Source organism: Hyperolius riggenbachi, chromosome 4 (assembly GCF_040937935.1).
Source record: "Hyperolius riggenbachi isolate aHypRig1 chromosome 4, aHypRig1.pri, whole genome shotgun sequence".
NCBI classification, from domain to species: domain Eukaryota; kingdom Metazoa; phylum Chordata; class Amphibia; order Anura; family Hyperoliidae; genus Hyperolius; species Hyperolius riggenbachi.
The window spans coordinates 452988793-453014348 of NC_090649.1; the positions used below are offsets into that span (position 1 = coordinate 452988793).

Below are 25556 nucleotides of genomic sequence, written 5' to 3' on the forward strand. Positions count from 1 at the left end.
CTAAAGTGAAAAAGAGCCAGAATGACACTTGCTATGACTGTTCCCCCTCTTTTTTTTACCCACTGCAGCAACTGCTGACAACATGAAGCTGCAGAGAAGCAGCTCTCAGTGGTAGCTCTGATTGGCCTCATACTGTGTCTGGCACTGCACTACTTCTCTCTTCACCTCTCCTCTCTGTGAAAGGCTGGCTCAGTGGCACAGGTAGAAGCAGAGTACCTCCATGTGATAGGCTGGCTCAGTGGCACAGGTAGAAGCAGAGTACCTCCATGTGATAGGCTGGCTCAGTGGCACAGGCTGAAGCAGAGTACCTCTCTGTGATAGGCTGGCTCAGTGGCACAGGTAGAAGCAGAGTTCCTCTCTGTGATAGGCTGGCTCAGTGGCACAGGTAGAAGCAGAGTACCTCTCTATGATAGGCTGGCTCAGTGGCACAGGAGGAAGCAGAGTACCTCTCTGTGATAGGCTGGCTCAGTGGCACAGGTAGAAGCAGAGCAACTCTCTGTGATAGGCTGCTCAGTGGCACAGGTAGAAGCACAGTATCCCCCTAAGATAGGCTGGCTCAGTGGCACAGGTAGAAGCAGAGTACCTCCCTAAGATAGGCTGGCTCAGTGGCACAGGTGGAAGCACAGTACCCCCTAAGATAGGCTGGCTCAGTGGCACAGGTAGAAGCAGAGTACCTCCCTAAGATAGTCTGGCTCAGTGGCACAGGTAGAAGCAGTGTACCTCCCTAAGATAGGCTGGCTCAGTGGCACAGGTAGAAGCAGAGTACCTCCCTAAGATAGGCTGGCTCAGTGGCACAGGTAGAAGCAGAGTACCTCTCTGTGAAAGGCTGGCTCAGTGGCACAGGTAGAAGCAGAGTACCTCCATGTGATAGGCTGGCTCAGTGGCACAGGTAGAAGCAGAGTACCTCCATGTGATAGGCTGGCTCATTGGCACAGGTAGAAGCACAGTATCTCCCTGTGATAGGCTGCTCAGTAGCACAAGTAGAAGCACAGTACCTCCCTGTGATAGGCTGCTCAGTGGCACAGGTAGAAGCAGAGTACCTCTCTGTGAAAGGCTGGCTCAGTGGCACAGGTAGAAGCAGAGTACCTCTATGTGATAGGCTGGCTCAGTGGCACAGGTAGAAGCAGAGTACCTCCCTGTGATAGGCTGGCTCTAGAGCAGGGACAAGGTCCTCCAGCACCCAAGGCTGAGACACCAAAGTGCGCCCCTCCACCCCTCCCACCCCAGCTGTCACACACTGATTGCTATTAGACTAAGAGGGCCACAGGGCCCACAACCTCCTCAACACCTTAATCTCTAGTTAACTGGCTTGCAGTCACTGCTATGTATCCCCTTTTCTTATTTCTTTCTGCTTCATACACAATTAGGAATGACAGCTGAATGAATTGTGCGCCCCCTCCTACACTGCTGCCTGAGGCTGGAGCCTCTCCAGCCTATGCCTCGGCCCGGCCCTGGCTGGTTTAGTGGCACAGGTAGAAGCACAGTACCTCCCTGTGATAGGCTGGCTCATTGGCACAGGCAGAAGTAGAGTACCACCCTGTGATAGGCTGGCTCAGTGGCACAGGTAGAAGCACAGTACCTCCCTAAGATAGGCTGGCTCAGTAGCACAGGCAGAAGCAGAGTACCACCCTGTGATAGGCTGGCTCAGTGACACAGGTAGATGCAGAGGACCTCTCAAGCCACATTATGAGACTCCTCCCACTAATAGATGACACAATCTGTTAGCAGTTTTTGCAGGAATCTGCCATGGCAGTTTTTCAGAAAAAGGGAGTGGCTAACCAACAAAACCTGGATTTTATGGCACAAGTTGTTAGTTTTTAGACATGTCCTGGTGCTCTGTTATGTGCTGATACTGTTGGTATTACTTATACACCACAGGTCCGCTTTAAAAAACAACATTCCCCATCTCCTGTGAATAAAGATGACAACCGAAAGTGCATTCAGTGCATGACACACAGGCGTAGTTATCCCTCCCTTGCAGAACATACAGAACGTATCAATTCCACAATCCCTACAGTGCATGCGTCCTACACCCCTCCCTCAGCTCCACCAGTAAATGTAAATACAAGCGCCTATTAGTTACAGAGTGGAAGAATACAGAGAAATTGAAAGCCTAACATACATTAACCCTTTTCATCCTATGTCAGAATATGTCTGACATTGGCCTTTTCCAGCATAGGCCCAATGTTGGACATAGTCATAGTCCGATTCAGGAAAATTGGCTGCTGTTAGGTGGCGCTGTTGCCGGATAAAACCCAGTAAAAGATTGAAGAGTAGAATATGGAGGCTCCTGTATTCATTTCCTTTTAAACAATACCAGTTGCCTGGCTGTCCTGCTGATCAATTTGCCTGCAGTAGTGTTTGAATAACACCAGAAACCTGAAAATTGTATACTTATCTTCAGTAAATTTCCTTTCCTGGAACAAACAATGGCAACATACTTATGGGTTTAGGCTCCACCTCTCAACCAGGAAGGACAGTCCCCTTAACCCCCCTGCCGGTAATCCCGACCCAGGCTCGGGGTGGAATTAACATGCTGCTATCGGTAATCCCGAGCCTGGGTCGTGGTAACTTACTGTGTGCTGCTGGAGGCTGCTCTGTCCCCTCCGCGGCTGTTCTGTGTCCCCCAGCGGCAGTATCCTTTGATCTGTGTCCCCCAGCGGCGTTCCCCTTTGATCTGTGCGGCGGGCGGCAGTGGTCTTTGATCTGTGCGGCGGGCGGCGGTGGGCCCCTTTGATCTGTGCGGCGGGCGGCGGGGGTCTTTGATCTGTGCGGCGGGCGGCCCCTTTGATCTGTGCGGCGGGCGGCGGGGGTCTTTGAACTGTGCGGCGGGCAGCGGTGGGCCCCTTTGATCTTTGCGACGGGCGGCGGGGGTCTTTGAACTGTGCGGCGGGCGGCCCCTTTGATCTGTGCGGCGGGGGTCTTTGATCTGTACGGCGGGCGGCCCCTTTGATCTGTGCGGCGGGGGTCTTTGAACTGTGCGGCGGGCAGCGGTGGGCCCCTTTGATCTGTGCGGCGGGGGTCTGTGAACTGGGCGGCGGGGGTCTTTGATCTGTGCGGCAGATCTCCCGGAATCTGTGTCCCCAGAGTGCAGGCATGGCAGCAGGATCTGTGTCTCCCTTGTGCGGACGGCAGGATGTGTCCATGTCTGTGCCGCCCGCAACATGTCCCCCTGCCTGTAGTTCTGCCTGCCTGCAGTTCCCTTCTCTGTGCGGCGGGGGTGGAGCGATCAATGATGCGACCTAAGAGTCGTATCATTGAAGAAGGAAAAAAAAAAAAAGTGAAAGAAAAAAAAAAGTGAAAGTAATAAAAAAAAAGTAATGAAAAAGAAATGTAAAGTCAATAATCAATCAATCAATCAATGTAAACATAAAGTTTTGCACAGCATGTGAAAAAAAACAACACACACTACATTCAGTAATACGTTGTAGCCTTTGTAGATTATCAATAAAGTTGTGAATATATTAGAATGCATAATTAGATACAAAGTTACCTCAGAGTAATCTGTGGAACTTGAGCAAGTGCAGTTTTCCCTCTGCTTGTAAACTTCCCAGCATCTATGGCGTCCAAACGTCTTACTAGCGAAAAAGCTGTTTTAGAGCAGCTTGAGCAGCTGGAAACCAGCGACAGCGATTTTGAGTCACCTGATTTGAGCGACAGCGTGAGCTTTGACAGCTCATCATCTGACAGTGAAAGCGACGCTGACAGTGACACTTCATTACTTGAAGTAAGTGATGTGCGCACTTGGTGCCCCCTTGATTGCAGTGCACCTCATCCAGCACCCCCCAGATTTCCGTTCACTGGTGATCCAGGCTTGAAAGTGGATGTGGACCGTGACGACCCTCTCGCGTATTTGGCTTTGTTTTTGACAAGTGAGGTCATTGAAAAAATTGTTGGCGAGACAAACAGATTTGCGGAGCAACAATTAGCGACTACGCAAATGAGGCAGTCACGAAACAGAAGGTGGGAACCAGTAACCCCTGACGAAATGTGGCTATTTCTGGGCTTGATCATACTTCAGGGATTGGTGGGAAAACCTGTTCAAAAATGGTATTGGACCACCAACCGCCTGCTTGCCACTCCATTCTTTGGCACAATCATGCCTGAATATCGTTTTTCACTTATTATGAAATTTTTGCATTTTGCTAATAACGATGAATATGATGAGCATACCCACCCTGCCCCCAAACTGAGAAAAATTTGGGACGTGTACCAATTGATCCAGAGGAGCTTCAGAGATAGCTACGTGCCCGAGAGAGATGTCAGCGTAGACGAAAGTCTGATGGCATACAAAGGAAGGCTAAGCTGGATCCAATATATTGCTTCAAAAAGAGCACGATTTGGCCTAAAGTCATACAGACTGTGCGAGTCATCATCTGGGTACATATGGAATTCAGTGATGTACACAGGCAAGGGAACACGATTCAGCGACACATACAGCCAGTATGGAATAGCAACGTCCTCCGTTCTGACACTCACCGAGCCCTTGCTGAATCAAGGTTACTGTGTAACAACAGACAATTTTTACACGTCGCCAGAGTTATATGAGGTTCTTGTGCAAAACAAGACAGATTGCTATGGGACTGTTAGGCCGAACCGCCGCAACATGCCATCATCTTTTGCCTGTAAGAAATTGAAACTGGGAGAAATTGTGGCCTGGCAAAAGGGAAAAATTATGGCCCTACGTTGGCGGGACAAAAAAGATGTGTGCCTGCTGAGCACCGTTCATAACACTGCCACTACTATGGTACACACGAGGGGTGGCAAAGATATCCTCAAACCGCAGGTGGTCATGGACTATAACCACACCATGGGAGGAGTTGACAAAGCCGACCAGGAGACAACATTTTATCCGGCGATGAGAAAACAACAAAAAAAATACTATAAGAAAATCTTCCGTCATCTTCTTGAGCAATGCCTTTGGAATGCTTATGTTCTTTTCCAAAGGTATAGCGAGCAGCCTGGGCTCCATGCAGACTTTGTGTGGAGAATTGTGGAAGCTATCATGTTGAAGCACCAAAGACCACCACTGGATGTGAGGAGACCTGGACGCCGTGCTGTTGGGGTGGTCAATCCAGAACGCCTCACCGGCCGCCACTTTGTTGAGTACGTCCCACCAACTGAGAAAAAGGCAACACCCACGAGGATGTGTGTGGTGTGTTGCTCAAAGCGAGACGACAGTGGCAAAAAAATCCGCAGGGAAACAAGATACCACTGTCCTGACTGCGATGTCGGACTGTGTGCAGTCCCCTGTTTCAAAATTTACCACACCAGAGATGTGTACTAAAGTTCTTTTTTGCTACATACATTTATTTGCTTTATTTTTTCATGCAAATCAAATTTACTGTACTGTAATATAGTTACTTCTTCATCTTTCGTCATTTGCATTGTTATTTATGCAGAAACTATGCATTTTTGTGTTGTTGTTAGTTGCATTATTTTTTCATGCAAATCAAATTACTGTACTGTAATATAGTTACTTCTTCATCTTTTGTCATTTGCATTATTATTTATGCAGAAACTATGCATTTTTTTGTTGTTGTTAGTTGCATTATTTTTTCATGCAAATCAAATTACTGTACTGTAATATAGTTACTTCTTCATCTTTCGTCATTTGCATTATTATTTATGCAGAAACTATGCATTTTTGTGTTGTTGTTGTTGTTAGTTGCATTATTTTTTCATGCAAATCAAATTACTGTACTGTAATATAGTTACTTCTTCATCTTTTGTCATTTGCATTATTATTTATGCAGAAACTATGCATTTTTTTGTTGTTGTTAGTTGCATTATTTTTTCATGCAAATCAAATTACTGTACTGTAATATAGTTACTTTTTCATCTTTCGTCATTTGCATTATTATTTATGCAGAAACTATGCATTTTTGTGTTGTTGTTGTTGTTAGTTGCATTATTTTTTCATGCAAATCAAATTACTGTACTGTAATATAGTTACTTCTTCATCTTTTGTCATTTGCATTATTATTTATGCAGAAACTATGCATTTTTTTGTTGTTGTTAGTTGCATTATTTTTTCATGCAAATCAAATTACTGTACTGTAATATAGTTACTTCTTCATCTTTCGTCATTTGCATTATTATTTATGCAGAAACTATGCATTTTTGTGTTGTTGTTGTTGTTAGTTGCATTATTTTTTCATGCAAATCAAATTACTGTACTGTAATATAGTTACTTCTTCATCTTTTGTCATTTGCATTATTATTTATGCAGAAACTATGCATTTTTTTGTTGTTGTTAGTTGCATTATTTTTTCATGCAAATCAAATTGCTGTATTGTAATATAGTTACTTTTTCATCTTTTGTCATTTGCATTATTATTTATGCAGAAAATATGCATTTTTTGTGTTGTTGGTAGTTGCATTATTTTTTCATGCAAAAAAAAAATGTACCATATGGTATAAGTTTGAGTTATGCAGCAGGACTGCAAACATTTTCTTGATTAAATTGAATATAATTTACAGTAATAAAATGTAAGTGAGTTTTTGTTATTTCATTGCGCTGAAAAAAGTAGCTGCAGGTGTGTATTTATTTCCAAAATTCTTTTCACTGTTATTAGTAAGCTATTCCTAAGAATTACAGGGCAAAAGAAAACAGCAAATAGTTCTGGAAAAAATTGCACCACTTTCAGACCCTAAAATCCAGAAAGAATCATAACGCCAGGGAGGTTAATAAATAAAAATAATTCGCCCCTCAAGCCATTCTGGTAGTAAATCAGGCCTCAAATGGACAAGAGGAAAGGACAGTGTATGTTCCAGGAAAAGAAAATTACAGAAGGTATGAATAGAATTTTCTGGCTTCCTGGACAAAAATGGCAGCATACTTATGGGATATAAAAAAATCATACTAGAGGGAGGGAAATGCAAACAATTTAATTACTTCACAGTTTTCGCACAAAAAAAAGAATTGCTTGAGGGGTGGATTTTTTTAATCTATCAAGTGGACTGTCCTATCGGGTTCAGGGGGTGAAGCCTAAACCCATAAGCTAATCTGACAACATTGTCAGAAACACCTGATCTGCTGCATGCTTTTTCAGGGTCTCTGGCTGAAAGCATTAGAGGCAGAGGATCAGCAGGATAGCCAGGCAACTGGTATTGTTTAAAAGGAAATAAATATGGCAGCCTCCATATCCCTCTCATTATAGTTGTCCTTTAAAGTGTCAAACTAAGATCCCCTCCAATATCACATACCACAGTGTCATGTAGTAATGGATTACGCTGGCACGGGTGCAAGGGGGCGGAGCTACAGCACTGGTGCCAAATGTAAAGATGGAAAAGGTGACATATGAGCATTCAAATGACTGAGCTATTAGATGGGCTTTAAAGAGAACGCAAGGTTAACTTTTGACCTGAGGTTTGTCTCGGTTACTCTTTAAGAAAGGACTGAAAGCAGCTGTTATTGCCTTGTACAATACGGTACATTCTCCTTGAGTACCTTTGAACAATGCAGCCCTCTTTATCTCGCCATCGCCACAATCCCAGGAACACGTAATGCTGGGAATACACGGTTCGTTTTTGCCTTCGTTTAAACCTTCGTTTCGATTGTGCCTTTTGTCCTTTTCGATCCCGAAATAATCGATCATACGGTTAATATCACCAGCCACGGTTTCGTTTTTTTTTTCGATTCTGATGGTTTCGTTTTCCCAATGATCGAAGGCTGCAAAGAAACGAAACGAAAATCCCTTTTTACAGGGACGGACTAGCATAAACGAATATATAATCGATCTGAACAGCCATCAAGCCTACCAATGGCTCGATTAGATGGATAAAGAGAGATAATATCAAACATGTTCGATCACTAGTCGTTCGTTTTTGGGGTCTATTAATCGAAACTATAATGAGATTATGACTATTTTCACATACGTTTTCAACACTCGATTCGTTTACCGAACGAATCGAAGGTTTAAACGAAGGCAAAAACGAACCGTGTATTCCCAGCATAACCCTCATTAGGCCCAAGTGAGTTTCTGTAGTGCCACCAGCAGGTAACACAGACAGCGACGGCCATCGACAAGGTGTGAAGGAAATGATTAATTGGGAACAGTCGGGTGCTGAATGCTAATTAGCCAATCTTCGTTAGCAGAGATGCCGGTATATGGTAGAGAGGCCCTTGCATTGTATACAGGCCATTCATCAGCACACAAAGAAGTCTCACACTGCACTGCCAGCTCTCCCTTTTCAGAATGCCTTCCTCTAGAAACCAGAGCAGGTTATTTTGGGCGCCTGGCGCTGAAGCTCGGCACCACCATAGCACTAGTGCTAAGCTGCGCGACCCACACAAGAGTAATTCGGAGATCTGGCGATCGCCAGACCCTCAATTACACCTCCCTATGACTTGCTACAACTCTGAGGGGGAATAGCCGCCAAGGATTTCAGCGGCAGAAGAGTGAACCGTCATTCGGATCACCCTGCGCTCAGCTCACCAGAAGACGTTATAAGTTTGCCTAGAAACGGCCTTTAACCACTTGCCGACCTCGCACTCATAACGCGCGTCGGCAAAGTGGCAGCTGCAGGACCAGCGACGCAGATCTGCGTCGCCGGCTGCAGGCTAATTAATCAGGGAACAGCCGCTCGCGCGAGCAGCTGCTTCCTGTCAATTCACGGCGGGGGGCGTGAATAGCCTGCGAGCCGCCGATCGCGGCTCGCTGGCTAAATGTAAACACAAGCGGAAATAATCCGCTTTGTTTACATTTGTACAACGCGGCTAACAGTAGCAGCGTTGTACCAGATCAGCGATCCCCGGCCAATCAGCGGCCGGGGATCGCTGTCACATGATAGGCAGGAGCCTGTTAGAGGCTGCACAGGACAGATCCGTTCCTGTGCAGCCTCCGATCTCTGGGGAAGGGAGGGAGGAGAGGGGGAATCCTGCGGTGGAAGGGGCTTTGAGGTGCCCCCCCCCCCCCGCCAGCCACACACAGGCAGGAGCGATCAGACCCCCCCAGCACATCATCCCCCTAGTGGGGAAAAAAGGGGGGCGATCTGGTCGCTCTGCCTGGTGTTTGATCTGTGCTGGGGGCTGTAGAGCCCACCCAGCACAGATCAGCAAATACAGCGCTGGTCCTTAAGGGAGGGTAAAGGCTGGGTCATCAAGTGGTTAAGCTGCCCGCAGATGCCTCACCTGAGAAACTCAGCCGTTTTGTTATGTGTTGTGAAGTTAAAAGAACACTATCATCTAAAGGGGAGCTGTCAGCCATACTATCTCAGACAAAAAAAAAACATACTGTATATAAGTAGATAAATACTTGTACTACTTACATAACACATGTATTGTACATTTTGATTTTAGTGATTTTTCATACAGTAAATAAAGAGAAAATCCATCTTAGCATTTCCCATTTTAACTGTGGCTATTTTGAAGCCAATCCTGATGTCATTTCCTCCCTTACTCTCCTCTGCCTGGTTGTGTATGCATTGCCCGCCCTCCACTGTAGAACGTGCATTGTCTCAGCATGAGAAATATTGGCCAAACAGAGAGGAACAGAGGTGTGGGAGGGGAAAACAGGAGGCAAAGAGATTTCAGCCAATCATGCTGCATTAGTTAAGTCTGAGGGGAAAGTAGAGAAGTAAAAAAGGACAACCCAGCATGCCCTGCAACTTCCTTTGTGCGACAATGTACCAAATAGGAGTCAGGTAAACTGGGGAAATATCATTTATCAACAAGAAAAGTAATGGTGATTTTAACTTTTGGATTGCCTGGTTAGCATCCTTATTACTTGTTTACCAGATAAAAATAAAAAATTGACTTTTGATTTTATGCCCAACAGTTACAGTTTAAAACAACTTTTTTTTTCTAATGCTCTATATTACAGTACACATTACCACTAGTGCTAAGGGCACTTTATTTGTTCACAGTTCTCTTTCATACCTCACACATCTCACAAATATACTTCACTGTGTCACAACATGCAGGAGAGTCTGAGGTTGATCTGAAGAGGTAACAAGGTAGCCTGTTGCTGTAATATAACTAGCAGTCGGGGAGATGTGTATACACTACTCCCGACTGTATGGCTGCTTGTGATGTTACACTCCTGGCTGCATCTACCCTCCTAGGCTGCTGCTGGGAGGGAGAGACACTGATAAAGATCCTGATAATGCCTTTGTAAATAGTCAGAGAAGTGAAGACAATAAACACACATTGCTGGAAACTTCAAGTGAATCCGAGATAAACTTTTACTCATTGCATAATTGTGTTCCTTTCATATAGTTTATAGGGCATTCCTCAAGCCAAATACTTTTTTTGTTTTGTTTTAATACTCTAATTCCTTATAAACTAAACAAGCCTCGACCACAGCTTCTCCAGAGAGCCTTGGTACTCTCAGCCTTAGTAGCAAGGTCTTATGGGAGCTCAGTCTGGGCAGGATGAGGTGTTACTAGCTAGAGATTTCAGATGCAGAGGGGAGGAGAGAGGAGGAGAGGGGAGTGAAGTTTTCACAGGCTGAGGGCTGGAGATACAGAGCAGCTTGACTGTGTGAATTGTGACAAACAGAACATGGCCGCTCTCATTGCATCACAGGAATACATTATTATAAACTGTTGAAGCTGTTTGCAGCTACATTTGCTGTGTAAACTATCTAAACTTTGGATAAGATTTATAGACAAGTTACTTGTTATAGTTAGTTTTTCATCTCGGATCTGCTTTAATGCTGGGAATAAATGATGAGTTTTTTTCGGCAGAGAGATGGCTCAATAGATAACTTCCGACAGGTCCATTCTGATTTTCTATAGAAGTGATCAGAAAATCGATCAGAAAAATAATTGGAATAAGATCGGACCTGTCGGAAATGATCTATCTGCCGAAAAAACTCATCATCATATTCCCAGCATAAACACCTGAATAAGATTCTTTCAGCAAGGTGATTAATAAACTATACACTGAGGAGTTTAGGCACTTGTAATGATACAAGACTTTCTGTGAATGACAATGCTGTATGTAACCATATGTTGCATTTCGCTGTAACTTGTGATCCTTCATGATTAATAAAGATTTTTTGTGGTTTTAAAAAAAATACACTGAGGCATAGAGAGCAATTCCCCTGTGCGGGAACATGGTCCAGTCCTGCAGAGCCCACACTTTCTGTATCTGGAACTGATGGGATGATTTAACAGCAGAGAGGCAGAGCTGTGTGAGGAAAGAAACTGCTCCTAGTACTTGTGGCAATGTGTGCCCTAACATACAGCATTATCCACTTGAAGACCGCAGTGTTAAACCCCCCTAAAGACAAGGCCATTTTTCACTAAATGGGCCACTGCAGCTTTAAGGCCTTGCTGCAGGGTCGCACAACTCAGCACACAAGTGATTCCCCCCCCCCTTTTTTTCTACCCACTAACAGAGCTTTCTGTTGGTGGGGGTCTGATCGACCCTCCCAGATGTTTATTTTTTGCCAAATATTTGTTTTTTTTAATAAAAACATGTTTTTCTTTTTATTATTTATATGTTCCCTCCATCCCACAGCCAGCCAATCACTGCAATCGACTGTCAAAGGCTTCAGCCTATGACAGCGGATCGCTTCTGTCTCCCCCAGGGGGACAGCCGTGTCAGACAGCTGTCCCCAGTACAGCTCTGCTGTGAATCGCAGCGCTGTACAGACTAGATGGCTTTCGCCATCTAACAGTCTCCTGGCGGCAATCGCCACTGGGAGGCTGAAGGCGGAGCGGAGCTCCGCCATTCAAGCAGGTATGTGCACGCATCAGCACGCGCGATCTCCTGCAAAACAGGCCCACAGGACCTTACACCTATCGGCGTTAGACAGTCCTGAGGCTGCCACCATGGCCACGCCCATCGGCAAGACGCTGTCGGCTAGAGTTTAAATTCAAAAAAGTTGTTGTAATCGATAGTGTTCTGATTTATGGGCATGCGGGTGAGTTATTGCCGCTGACACATGCCGAACCTTGCAGCTCTGGCACAGAGCTTAATATTAACGTAGGATGAAACGCCATATTAACTGAAAAAAAAAATCATCCAATAAGAAATCACTTATTTGGCTAACGTATCCTTTTATTATTAGTGGAGAAATGTGATATGAAAATAAAAAAATAATATTTCTGCCGGTTTCCATCTTTACTATTTCTCTGTGATGCCAAAAGTGACATCACTTCTACCCTTTTCCTTATCAACCTAGCTGAGTGTTAATTCCCCCTCCCTCCTGCCACAGCTTACTGGCCCTCCCACAGCAAACATCACCTAGAAAACAAGCTTACACAACTGTTCAAAGGAAGGTAGGAATTCAATTACCATGTGGTCATAGTGTCTTTATCTTATCTGAAACAGGAAGATTTCTGTTATTTGCATGGTAAGACAAGCTTGCTACTGTAGCAAAAAAACAATCCCACTGGCACTGCACAGTCAATACAGTTTGGCAAAGGCACCCAAGACCAGGTATAATGAAAAAAAAAATGAGAGACATATAAGGACTTATTTTAGAAAAGAAGAAAGTTTTCATATATTTTGGAGGCACAGATTTTTGGCAACGTTGCAATTTTGGATGTACAAACCCCCTTTAAAGAATACCCGAGCCGAAGCTGGAAGTGCGGGTACAAAATTAGACACTTACCTAAAGAGAGGGAAGCCTCAGGATCCTATTGAGGCTGTCCTCACTACTACATTGTTCCCCATTGCCTAACGCGGCCCCCGAAAGTTTAGTGACAAAGCAATGTTGCAAATCACATCGGGCTGCACAGCTCCTCTTCCTATAGCGTGTCCGCGCAGTAGCCGACTTAGCCCGCCTGTGCATGCGCAGTAAGCCGGAGTAGCGGGCTACGTGCTACTGCACTGCGCAGCCACGCTATAAGAAGAAAAGCTGCGTGGCCCCGATGTGAAGGGAGGCCACGCTCAGCAACGGGGGATCTCAGAGTAGCGAGGGAAGCCTCAATAGGATCCTGTGGTTTCCCCCTCTTAAGGGTAAGTATCTGATTTTGATCCGGAGCTTTGGCTCGGGATAATTTTAAAGCTTGTTAAAATTACAAACTGGGTTTTAAAGAGACTCTGAAGTCTCAAAAAAAGCATCTTTTTATTTAATAAAAGTGTTCAACATAAAAGCCCTACCTAAACCGCTGCATCCCCGTCGATCTAATCTAACTAAATCCCTCCAAACTCCCCGGGGGGCAATCCGGGCAGCGCTTCCGTAAGAGGCAGAGCTATAAACTGCAGCTCTGCCTCACACGCGTCTGTCAGCCCTGATCGCCGCTTCTCCCCCGCCCCTCTGTCTTCCTTCACTGAGAGGGGCAGGGGAGAGGCGGAGATCCGCCGCTGATAGACGCGTGTGAGGCAGGGCTTCAGCTCATAGCTCTGACTCACACGGAAGCGCTAAGGGCAGCAAAATCCACGGCCAAGAAAGTAGTGGATTTTGCAGGGGATAAGTAGGGGGGATTTAGATAGTTTACAGCGTCGGGAATGCGGTGGTTTAGTTAGAGCTATTATGTTAAACACTTTTATTAAATAAAAAGTTGCTTTTTTGACACTTCAGTGTCTCTTTAAGTCTTCTGAATATCATTAGCCCTTTGCAAAGTTCAGCACACCCCCAACCTCAATATTTTTAGTTTTTACAAAGCAAAAAACTGATAAGTCAGATCTCACTTCACATTTATATCTATTCTGCCTGCTCCCCAATGCAAGGAAATTCACATACTGTAGCTCTACTTTAAAGGGAACCTGAAGGGAGTAAAATTATTTAAAATAAATACATGGCGTAGCTGCAAATGAATATTACATACTAACTTTACCATCAGTTCCTCTCAGAAGCTCACCATTTTCTTCTTACAGTGATCCCTTCCAGTTCTGACAATATTTTGTCAGAACTGATATATACCAGTTGCTGTCACTTATATATCAGCAGCTGTCAGTTACAACTGAATGTGCAAGGTAATGTTCATGTTACCCTATGGCTCAAGTGGGCGATATTAGTTTAACAGTGTGCTGACCAGGAAGCTGTTTGCGGTTACCAGTACCAAGTAAAAAAACAACAAAACATTTATTTATTCTCCATAGCTTATTTAGCAGATGGTGAACACATGATCATATCATATGACATCCAAACGCCCTGATTGGCCAATGGATAAGAGTCTCTTTCCGCAATGGTTACATTTTCTTCATCTTCTTCTTGGGCCGCTGGTTGAAGACGGGGGAAGAGCCCATCAGGCTCTCTGGGGAGGGGGATCCATAGCTGCCTTCAGATCCATTCGGACTGCCTGGAATGTCTGAATTGCTGATGCCAGACATTGGCTCCTCGAAGACGTCATTGCCCAGCACACTGTGCCCGTGTACCGGCCCCTCCTCATTGTCCTGAGGCTCCATCTTCACCTGAGCCAGGCTCCAGAGCGGCGAAGTGTTCACGTCCGACCCTGCAGAACAGCAGCGCATCAAAAGAATCAGCTGGGTTGCAAAATCAAACACTGTATAATCTACAACATGACATTTTTATTGAAAATACTATGGCAGGGAAAAAAACACATATATAAGTAGATAAATACTTGATCTACTTACATAACACATGTATTGTACTGTCCACTTTTTGATTTCAGTGAATTTTATATAGTAAATGAAGAGAATTCTGTTCCTGGCGGGAACCATGTCTTTTGCCCAGTTTAGGCTAAATCTTGATGTCATTTCTGCCCTTTTTTTTTTCTTTTCTCCTCAGCCTCGCTTGTAAACACAAGTGAGCAGAGGATCGTGTTTCAGTTAGGCAGCTAGGCAGGGAAATAAATGGAAGAGGATGAATATATTATAGATAAAAAGAAACCTCAGCATGCAACTGTTTGGCACTGACTATTAAAGAGACTCTGTAACGTCAAAAACATCCCCTGGGGGGTACTCACCTCGGGTGGGGGAAGCCTCCGGATCCTAATGAGGCTTCCCCATCCTCCTCTGTCCCACGGGGGTCTCGCTGCAGCCCTCCGAACAACCGGCGACAGACCCGACTGTAAAATCAATATTTACCTTTGCTGGCTCCAGCAGGGGCGCTGTGGCTGCTTTCCGCTCCGAACTACACGGAAATAACCGATCTCAGTCGGGTCCGCTCTACTGCGCAGGCGCCGGAAACTTGCGCCTGCGCAGTAGAGCAGACCCGACGGCGATCGGGTATTTCCGCGTAGTTCGGAGCCGACAGCCGTCAGAGCGCCTGCGCAGGAGCCGGGAAGGTAAATAATGATGTCATCTTGTACGGAGGGCTGCAGCGAGACCCCTGAGGGACGGAGGACGGCATGGGAAGCCTCATTAGGATCCGGAGGCTTCCCCCACCTGAGGTGAGTACCCCCCAGGGGATCTGATGTTACAGTTCCTCTTTAAAGGGCCAGTGCTCCTAAAGTATGTGATAACTCCAAACCATAACAGCAGAAAAAGTTTTGAAAGTTTTGAATGCAGGATTAGCATCTTTATCACTTAATACACTCAGACCAGTTGCTGTTGAAATTTGATTTTTATGGTGACAATCCCGCTTTAAAGAAAAAAAGTTTCCTCCACTCAAAACCATTTCTTCCATACATCTAAATAACATCATTTTATCACTACACAAAGTCATCTCTCTCCTTGTTAACCACAGCTGCGGAATGTTTACGATATGGGGCCGCTGTGATGAACCATACGACAAGTCATGTGCAATCGCCACCGATTTTTATATGGTCCAGCAGAGCTACTGTCAGTTTCACTTTTAAATATACTTAGACGGTTCTTTTTTTTTTACTTTTCCTACCCCTCTCTGAAAACCCGGGGATAGAAGATTTCACACGTGGCAACTTCCTGTTATGCCAAGTGTCCTTTCATCGTAACAATAGCCTATCCCAACTGCAGTTTAAAACCTTTCCCTCCAAAAGTTTGAATTAGACAATAGGAAAATCTCAGTTATCTAGAGAAGGAATTATCTCAGACACAAGACAAAGATATCGACAACGTGGACAGTTAATGTATAGAGGGCACAGGACACTGGGGGCACATTAAGTTCCTTGGTCTCTAATGGCTTCCCTGCAACCCCCCTACAGTTCCCTGGTGTCTAGTGGCCCCCACTCTCCCCTTTACAGTTCCCTGGTGTCTAGTGCTTTCCCCCTAACTCCCCATATGGCTTTCCTGATGATCTAGGGCTTCACCTCCAATATAGCTTCCCTGGCAGTCTAGAGCGGGCAAAACATAATGCAAAGTGGGGAAACCACTTGGGGGCCAAATTGAATGGCTCTGAGAGCCAGATCTGGCCTGCGGCAGGAGTTTGACATGTATGCATTAGGGGGACATAGCCGGATCAGCGAGGCGGCCAGATGTGGCATCACAAGGCCGATTCCTGATCGAATTCAGCATGAAATTGATTGGGAATCGGCCTGCGGTGCCGGTGTATGGGAAGCCGACAGATCTCTTTCCAATCAAATTCAATCAGAGGGAAATTTGTCTCTTGGTTGAATCTGCCCATCATCGCTAGATATATGGCGACCTTTAGGGCTCAGACACATTTTAAGTGCTTTTTGGCCTCCAGAGCTTGCTGAGAGCTTTTTTTAAAAAAAAAAACGCTCCCATGGACTTACATTAAAATAACGGTAAAATTGCGATCGTGATAAAAATCGCACAATTTTACCGCGATTTTAATGCAAGTCAATGGGAGCGTTTTTTAAAAAAAAACTCTCAGAAAGCTCTAGAGGCTAAAAAGCGCTCAGAAAAGTGCTTATAGCGGGTCTGAGCACTTAGTAAGTTTTGTGAATGAGCCCCAGTGTGAGGACATGCGGTCCATTAGATTATTTGGCGTGATTTGCCAGCTAGGATGTGAGACCGGCGGGATTATCAGACGTATGAAGTCCATCTGTTGGGGGTGGGAGAGAAGAAAGCGTTTCATGCAATCAGCGATCAGCTGGAGAGGCCGCGCCCGTGTTTCCTCAGCCCGCTCATTAGCCTATTGGAATTCAGACGGGAAATAGGCTGAAAACTGGGAGAATAAAGAAAAAATTAATTCAAAAGCTGATTGAAAAGCAAATTGATTTCAACTAGGATCCACTTTAGCGGGGAAATAAGTGGCTGTGCATAGTAATTTGCCACAAGCCTCATTTGGGTTTAATAGCACGCTTTGTGCTGATGGGGCTCCACAGCGCCGGCACTTCACGCTTAATAACACTAATGCCTGGGGGGGGGGGGGGGGGGGGGGTAACAGACGGCTGCAATGTTATTAAAGGGACAGAGCAGCAAAAATTGCACAGCGGAAAAAAAAAAAAGATACACTTCTAGGGAAAAACTGGAGATTATTAGACAAGACAAATACTGTAGCATTTATATTGCAGCTTTCTCTTGGAGGACCAAAAGCGCCAGAGCTGCAGCCACTGGGGCGCTTAGTAAGCAGTAGCAGATTCAGGGAGTCTCGCCCAAGGACTCCTTACTGAACATGGAAGAGCTGAGGTTTGAACCCCGGTCTCCTGGGCCAGAGGCAAAGTCCTTAAAGAGAATCTGTATTGTTAAAATCGCTCAAAGGTAAACATACCAGTGCGTTAGGGGACATCTCCTATTACCCTCTGTCACAATTTCGCCGCTCCTCGCCGCATTAAAAGTGGTTAAAAACAGTTTTAAAAAGTTTGTTTGTAAACAAACAAAATGGCCACCAAAACAGGAAGTAGGTTGATGTACAGTATGTCCACACATACAAAATACATCCATACACAAGCAGGCTGTATACACCCTTCCTTTTTTAATCTCAAGAGATCATTTGTGTGTTTCTTTCCCCCTGCATCTCTCATGCACTGAAGTTTCAGGCTGCTCTTTTTTTCCTGCAAACAGCTTTGCCCTTGTTTGTAATTCCTCAGTATGTGAAAGCCCAGCCAGCTGAGAGGACGATTTATCCAGCTTGTAAAAGATAAGAGAGAAGAGAGAAGCTGCTCTAATCTAAATATCACACAGGCAGTGTGCATAGAGGGGCCTGGAAGGGGGAGTTCATAGCAGAACCACAACACTGAAGAACTTGGCAGCCTTCCAGACACAGGCTGACAAGTCTGACAAGAGAGAGATAAGTTGATTTATTACAGAGATGGTGATAGTAGAACGTGCTGCAGTAAGCAAGAACACATTAGAATAGCTTTTGGAACTTGTAGGATGATAAAAAACAGGATGCAATTTTTGTTACGGAGTCTCTTTAAAGCGGACCTGAAGTCAGAACTTCCTCTCTGCTGTAAAAGATAAGCAACAGCATAATAACCTTTGAAGAAAAACGTTTCTTTGTTACAGCTTACAGAACTCCTGTAATACATCTGCAGCGTGTCTGCTTCCTGCTTTCACAGAAGCAGAGAAATGGTTGAAGAGGAACTGCAGTAAAAATAACATAATGAATAAAACTGCTTATACTTTACAATATTTTTAGACTATTTACTCAGAGTTTGGCCATTGTAAAATCTTTCCTCTCCCTGATTTACATTCTGAAATGTATCACTGGTGGTTGCATCTAGTTCTGCCAGGTGATCTGTACAGAGAGTTTATTACTGAGAGTTCTATACACAGAGGGAGATATTGCTTGCTTGGCAGACAAAGCCTTCCGACACTTTGTTTTCGCTGCTTGGCGCCGAGCGCCTGAACGGGGCGCCGCTACTGCACTAATGCTATAGTGCACACCCCAAAGTTCCCATTCATTGCACACCCCAAAGTTCCCATTTATTAATCTAACGATCGGCGGCAGGAACAAATGAGCGGGAGGGAGTGCTGCGGCACAATTTGAGAATGATCACAGTTTTTAAAGAAAAACAATCATTCTCACCGGACAAGTACGGATTGGCTCAGGGGACATCTATCCCCTGCCACCAATCCCTGTCGCCGGCACCATTGCAATTGCGGGTTTCCGTCCGCACGATCACGCGCACAGCCCCGAAAACTGCACAGACGCGAGTCTCGCGACCATGCGGCTGCAGCCTCTGTGTGGCTAAAGTAGTTCATTGACCTCCCAACCAGCTGAATCTAGAGAGGATAGAAAACAAACTGTGCTACACTGGCTATAACATTTGTTCCATATAACCTGTATTCTGTGCAGCAATTTGTTTCTACACACATTTCTATAAATTGCATATAGTCATTTTTCATCCTGATTGCAGTTACAATTTGCCTAGTTAAACTTTAGGTTCAGATGGATTTTAAGGTAAACGATGGGGCCAATTGAAGGTTTAAAGGACCCCACCGCTAGTTTTAAGTAGCTTAATCCAGTTTGCTGTGCGTGGGAGTCTTACAAGGGACATTCTCTGTATATCCGACCCCCGTTTAACAGCAGCAGTAAATAAGTGACTGCGTCCTACCGAACTGCTGACTTAATAGCTTCCATGTTTTACAGCGCAAAAAGCTTTATTGATCCTCTCTCTGCATGCACATAGGCCTCTGACACTAACTCATGTCAGGAACGGCTGCTGGTCTCACGTCTGTCATAAAGTGCACCGCAAGCAACGCTGACTGCGTTCCACAGGCCAGGAGAAAAGCTACCGTGATGGACAATATGGGCCTCTGTTTCCTAATCAATCACCAGGCATGCAAATATTTACTCCGCTATGCCGATAACAGGAGCCAGAATGCTTTATGGTTAGGGATGCCGAAGAGACTGTGAGAGTCAGATTTACATCTCTGTTTCTAACATTTCTAACGCTAAGCTGACCACACATGTATGGGTCTTAGGCCTCGTTCACATTATACGAGCTGCCGAGCGCATTTCAACAGCACGTATGATGTGCGACACGCAAGGATTTCTGCCGATCCCATCATATGTGCTGCGCAGCAGTGCAATGCACTGCTGCATGCATTTTTCGGGAAGCGCAACGCTAACCCATCGCACGCGCATAGCAGCGTGCGATCATACACGTTACATTCTGATCACACGGCCATCTGCTCTAAATGAAGTGAACAAGCGCTTAAAGGAAACCAGAGCTGATCAAATCTGAAAGAGCTGATCAGCCAGTAGCGGCCAGTCTGATGCAAGTGAAGTGCGCTATTCTCTTGTGCAGACTGGCCGTGACTGGCTGAAGTTACGGGACCAGGGACTGGAGAGGAAGAAGACGGAGGACGGCGGCGTGGGAGCGATCCGTGTGCATGGGGAAGCCCCAGGCATGTATAAATCTTTTAGATTTGATCAGCTCTGGTACACTTTAAAGAGGAACTGAGACAAGGGGGGTAAAATAATTCATTCTTACCTGGGGCTTCCTCCAGCCAAATGACCACCATTGCCTCCCTTGCCATCTGTTCGCCTGCTATCGGCCCCAGTAATTTGCCTTCAGTTGCGTCAGACGGGCTCTTCTGTGAATGTGTGTGTCCGACATGTTCATATTGAATCTACACAGTACTACCTGCGCAGGTGCAGATGCTCCCAGCGACGTGAACGTGGCAGGCCGACTGACGGCGGATTACCGGGGCTGATTGCAGGTGAACAGAGGCCCCAAGTAGGATGGTGAGGAAGACAACTGTGGTCATGGGGGCTGGAGGAAGCCCCAGGTAAGTATGATTTTTTTTTACCCCCTCGTCTCAAGTTAGCTTTAAAGTGAACCTTAAGTCAGAAAAAAAATGAGTTTTACTCACCTGGGGCTTCTACCAGCCTCCTGCACGTGGCCAGTCCTGACGGGCCTGTCGGCAAAAATGAAACTAGCTGGCAGCGGGGGACCAGAGGATTAGTGAGTGGCTGCGAGGGCACAGGACTGCTGCAGGGGGCTGGTAGAAGCCCCAGGTAAGTAAAACTCATTTTTTTTTCTGGCTTAAGTGTCCCTTTAACGCAACTTTCTTAAAGGGATCTGCACATTTATTTACAGAAGACAGCATGGCTCTTCAGAAGGGAGGAGTGAAGAGGATGGGGGAAACTGCAGATCTCACAATGATATTGCAGAATTTTTAGCCTCGTTCACACTACAATAAAAAAATGCACATACATGTAATTAAGGCGCCGGGAAATTTGGGCGCAGCGTAAAGCCGTAACACGGCTCACCCTGCTCCTGCAAATGTCCCAATGGCGTTAATGACCATTTCCCCTCCAGGCTGCAGTGGACTCTGGGGTAACACGCAATTCAGCTCCCAGCCATTACTGGTGGAAAATTACGCAGTTTTTATCATAATTTGAGCTCAATCTTTTCATGGCGCCCAAATTCCTAACTGAGCTCTTAAGCTGTAATTCACATTACCATCTATGGCGGTGCTGGCTGTGCCCAAATTTCCAGCACCTTTTGCCTGGTTCGAAATAACGCTTCGTTTTCCAGAACGCAAAATCAGTGAATGCATCCTATGATGTTTATAGACACATTTACACTGTCATTCAGAAAGCACACATAACGTTCACAGGCTGGACCGCAAATGCAAAATCTTGGACCTGCTGTATTTTTCCGCAACCGTATCGCGCTGGTGCCGCAAAGATGGACAGTGTTTGTTTCTACTATGCTGATCGCCGCATGCAAAGTGCCAACTTACCTGTCGATTCGGTTCTGCTACTGCTGGCAGCCGCCATTCAGTCTGAAGCAAATCCGAGCCCAGCAGAGCATGGGGCGCCCCCATTGGTTTGCAAAAAAACAATGGGAATCCTGCTTCATCAAAGAAAATTCTTATTGGTTCAATGTGGACCAATAAGAATCCTCCCTGTTGTTAGGTAGGACCCCTGTTGAATTTTTTACAATCCAATAGGGAGCCCCATGGTCCTGCCAGACTCAGATCAGTATGAGACAAGCAGCATACGAGAGGTGACTCGAACACAGCAAATGCAAAACAACAGGTATGTGAAGGACGTCATGGATGCACTTACCGCGCCACTTCTGTATTCCATATAATCGCGGTGCACTGTAAACCCAGCCTTACACAGTTTTCAGCTGGATAGATTAGGAAGGAGAAAGAGCAACAATACTTTTTGTACATACTGTATATACCAGGGCTGTGGAGTCGGAGTAATTTTGGGTACCCGGAGTCAGAGATTTCATAAACTGAGGAGTCGGATGATTCTGTACAAAATCCACAGCCCTGGCAAGTATTAGACTAAGGAGGCGGAGCCATTTTGGGTACCCGGAGTTGGAGGTTTCATAAACTAAGGAGTCGGAAGATTTTTGTACCGACTCCACAGCCCTGGTATATACTTGAGTATATGCCTAATTTTTGGGCCAAAAAATTTGGCCCAAAAGTGGGGGTCTCGGCTTATACTCGAGAAACTACTCTTTGAGTAACCCCCACAAAGCCCCCACGATATGCACAGTGGTGCATTATCTAAAGCAGTGGTGCCCACACTTTTTCAACTTGTGAGCTACTTTAAAAGATTAGCAAGTCAAAATGATCTACCTATGTACAATTTTAGGAGCACACTTGTATATACAGAATGCAAAATGTAGTGGGGTCGTGATCTACCATGAAGTCCTTCGCGATCTACCGGTAGATCGCAATCTACCTAATGGGCACCCCTGATCTAAAGGAAACAACATACTTGACATTTCCATGGGAGTTCCCAGCTAATCTCATCTCGAGGTTTAGCCTTGGAAGGCATACAGGGACAGGGTCTACTGAGTGGTGAGAATCCTTGCATTCCTAGATCAAGTTTTAGATACATGACTATGTGGCTCTGCATTCCTTGCTTCATCTTTATGCCAGCTTAAACTTTGCAACAGGAGTTCTTTGCATGCCCATCTCCATTGTAGGCAAATGTTCTGGCTTATTATTGCAATCTGATGAATTTATGCTGCTTTTCTAATATATGGTTATTACCGGCCACGGCTGTGAGTTGTGTTGTGGCTTACACTCGGGTCAAACATTTTTCTTTTTTTTTTTCTCGGCTTGTACTCGAGAATTACGGTACTTCTCTTTAGAAGCAATCGGGGAAAGATATACTTGGATCAGGTTTCCAGTAACTCAGACGAGGAGAGCCCTCTTGTAGTAACACCAACTAGGTGAAATGGATACCTCAAGAGCCTGTGGTATCATAGAGAGAGTGAGTCTCTTACCAGATGGTTGGGGTGATGAATCCACCTCCATATTGGAGGAGAACCTCTCACTCTGGGCCCCCAGGACCCCGACAGGTAGCGACTGGTCCCCGGGGGCCAGATCTCCTTCCAGCTCCTCGTTGATGGGGAAGGTGATGTCCGTGACGGGCTCTTCTTTGATCTTCACGGGTTTGGTGTCTTCGGATACACGTTCAGGGTGGACGAGCTTCTCGTACTCCTCCGACAGCTGCTTACTGACCTGTCAGCACAAAATGCAAAAGTCAATGCCGTATGCAAATTAATTCTGCAAGATGTAAGCAAGGGGAATGCAATTTTACAATTTTTTTTTTTAACCGAAGTGCGATTCTCCATTGACTTCCATTGTATTTGCCAGGGCTGTAGAGTCAGAGTCGTAGCAATTTTTGGGTACTTGGAGTCGGGAAAAAATGCACCGACTCCTAATGAATTTAAACTGTAATTAAAATAGAAAATATGATAAGATGTTCTACTTCTCAGATAATAGTCATCATAATGTATATATACAGTAATAGCTGTGCTTAGCCCACAAAAATGAAATAAACCAATCAAAAAATAGTTACTTGTGCTGCTTCAATAAAGCAGTCCCCGTATTTTTAAAGTCGGATATACACATCTGATTGTGACTGTATATATGATGTGTACACAGGAATCTTTTATATGTAGTCAATAACATCTATGCTGTAAGAATAAAGCCTGATGTGTAGCTGTGTCACTAATAGAGATGGTCAATGAGATGGAAATAATTCTGCGCTGATGCTGGTTTATGCAAATGTATGCACTCCCTTTGCTCATGAAATCAAATAATTTGATTTGTTAAAATTTGGTTTGGTGACTACGAATTAAAGAGTACCTGAGACAGATGAAAAGAAAAGTTTTATACATACCTGGGGCTTCTTCCAGCCTCCTTCAGGCTAATCAGTCCCTCGCTGTCCACCTCCACCACCTGGATCTTCTGCTATGAGTCCTGGTAATTCAGCCAGTCAGCGGTGTCCGGCCGCATGCCGCTTCCACAGCCAGGAGCGTTCTGCACCTGCGCAATAGTGCTGCGCAGGTGTAGTACCCTCCCGGCGGCGGAGTGTGTGCATGCGCACTACGCCAGACTGGCTCAAGTACCTGGACTCATAGCAGAAGATCCAAGTGGCGGAGGAGGACAGCAAGGGACTGATTAGCCTGAAGGGGGCTGGAGGAAGCCCCAGATATGTATGAAACTTTCATCTGTCTCAGGTTTACTTTAAGTTACACAGTAGTACTATACTGTACATATGCTCTCCCCACAGAGCTGCAGGGAATCCACTGAGAATGCTGTGCACATTGAACACAGATGTGTTGTCTATCACCCATAAACCTGGTTCAGATTGTGCATGAAGAATGTGTAATAGAGGAAAAATCTCCTTATTCCCCTGCAGAGTACCTGCACATCACTCTTACATGTACCCACACTTACATTGCCTAGGGCCTGATAGATGTTCTTTGTTCCTGTCTGTACCTTCTACAAGTACTCTTACCAAGGACTAGTTTTAGGCCTCATTCACATCTATGCAGCGCAGATGGCCGTGCGATTAGAACGCAACGCGTATGATCGCACGCCATCTGCGCTGCTACCCACTGCACTGCTGATCCCATCCATTGACAGTGAATGGGTCAGCTCTGCACTTATGCAAGCGCATCATAGCACATCGTACTGCTGCGCAGCACCTTTTGTTGTGAACAGCAGAAGCGCTGTCTATACCCTTCTGCTGTTCTTGCATGTTACCACGTCATACGCGCTTCCAAATGCGCACGGAAGCGTGTATGATGTGAACGAGGCCGAAGTCTATGACTAAAAGTATTAGAGGCAGAAGATCAGCTGGATAGCCAGGTAACTAGTATTGTTTAAAAGGGAATAAATATGGCAGCCTCCATATCCCTCTCAGTTCAGTTGGCTTTTAAATTTCCTAAGCGTTGGCAGTTAAGAGATGCATTTTGTTACATGCTTTCAATCAACAAGATTGTAATATGTAAATTAGAGCAGTTGGAGTCGAGGAGTTGGAGGAATCCTAACCTGAGGAGCCGGAGGATTTTTGTACCGACTCCACAGCCCTGGTATTTGCGGTGAACACGTTATCACTAATTCACAATTTGCACATGATTTTCAATAAGTGTGAACCATGCCTTAAAGCGGATCCGAGACTAACTATAACAAGTAACTTGTCTATATATCTTATCTAAAGGTTAGATAGTTTACACAGCATATCTAGCTGCAAACAGCTTCAACATGTTATGATTATTTATCACTATGATACAATGAGGGCAGCCATGTTCTGTTTGTCACAGGCTGAGGGCTGCAGATGCTATCAGCTTGCCTGTGTGTAAATTCAGTCCCTTCTCCCTCCTCCCCTCTGCCTCTGAAATCTCTGGCTAGTAACCTCCTCCTCCTAGTGCCCAGACTGAGCTCCCATAAGCCCTTGCGTGAAAAGCTGTGGGTGAGGCTAGTTTAGTTTATAGGGAATTAGAGTATTAAAACAAAACAAAAAAAGTATTTGACTTGAGGAATGCCCTATAAACTATATGAAAGGAACACAATTGAGCAACTAGTAAAAGTTTATCTCGGATCCACTTTAGTGCAAGTAGTTACCAAAAATGGTGTCTCATTTCAAACTTGT

At 45.2% G+C, this 25556-nt stretch overlaps 2 protein-coding genes across 4 annotated transcripts in view; one reads left to right on the plus strand and one right to left on the minus strand.

Annotated features, from left to right (window-relative positions):
• Positions 1-3559: 3559 nt before the first annotated feature.
• LOC137504850 (piggyBac transposable element-derived protein 4-like) lies at positions 3560-5287 on the plus strand. The gene has a single exon (XM_068233442.1). The coding sequence runs from the start codon at positions 3560-3562 to the stop codon at positions 5285-5287; it is 1728 nt and encodes a 575-aa protein (XP_068089543.1).
• Positions 5288-11992: 6705 nt separating this feature from the next.
• SUPT7L (SPT7 like, STAGA complex subunit gamma) overlaps positions 11993-25556 on the minus strand; it is a 29063-nt gene continuing 15499 nt past the window's right edge. For all 3 annotated transcript variants that reach the window (XM_068232734.1, XM_068232735.1, XM_068232736.1), the window contains exons 4-5: positions 22897-23134; positions 11993-14355 (exon numbers count right to left, since the gene is read on the minus strand). In XM_068232734.1, the coding sequence (XP_068088835.1) occupies positions 14093-14355; positions 22897-23134 (501 nt within the window). In that variant the 3' untranslated portion in view covers positions 11993-14092. The remainder of the gene's footprint in view (positions 14356-22896; positions 23135-25556) is intronic.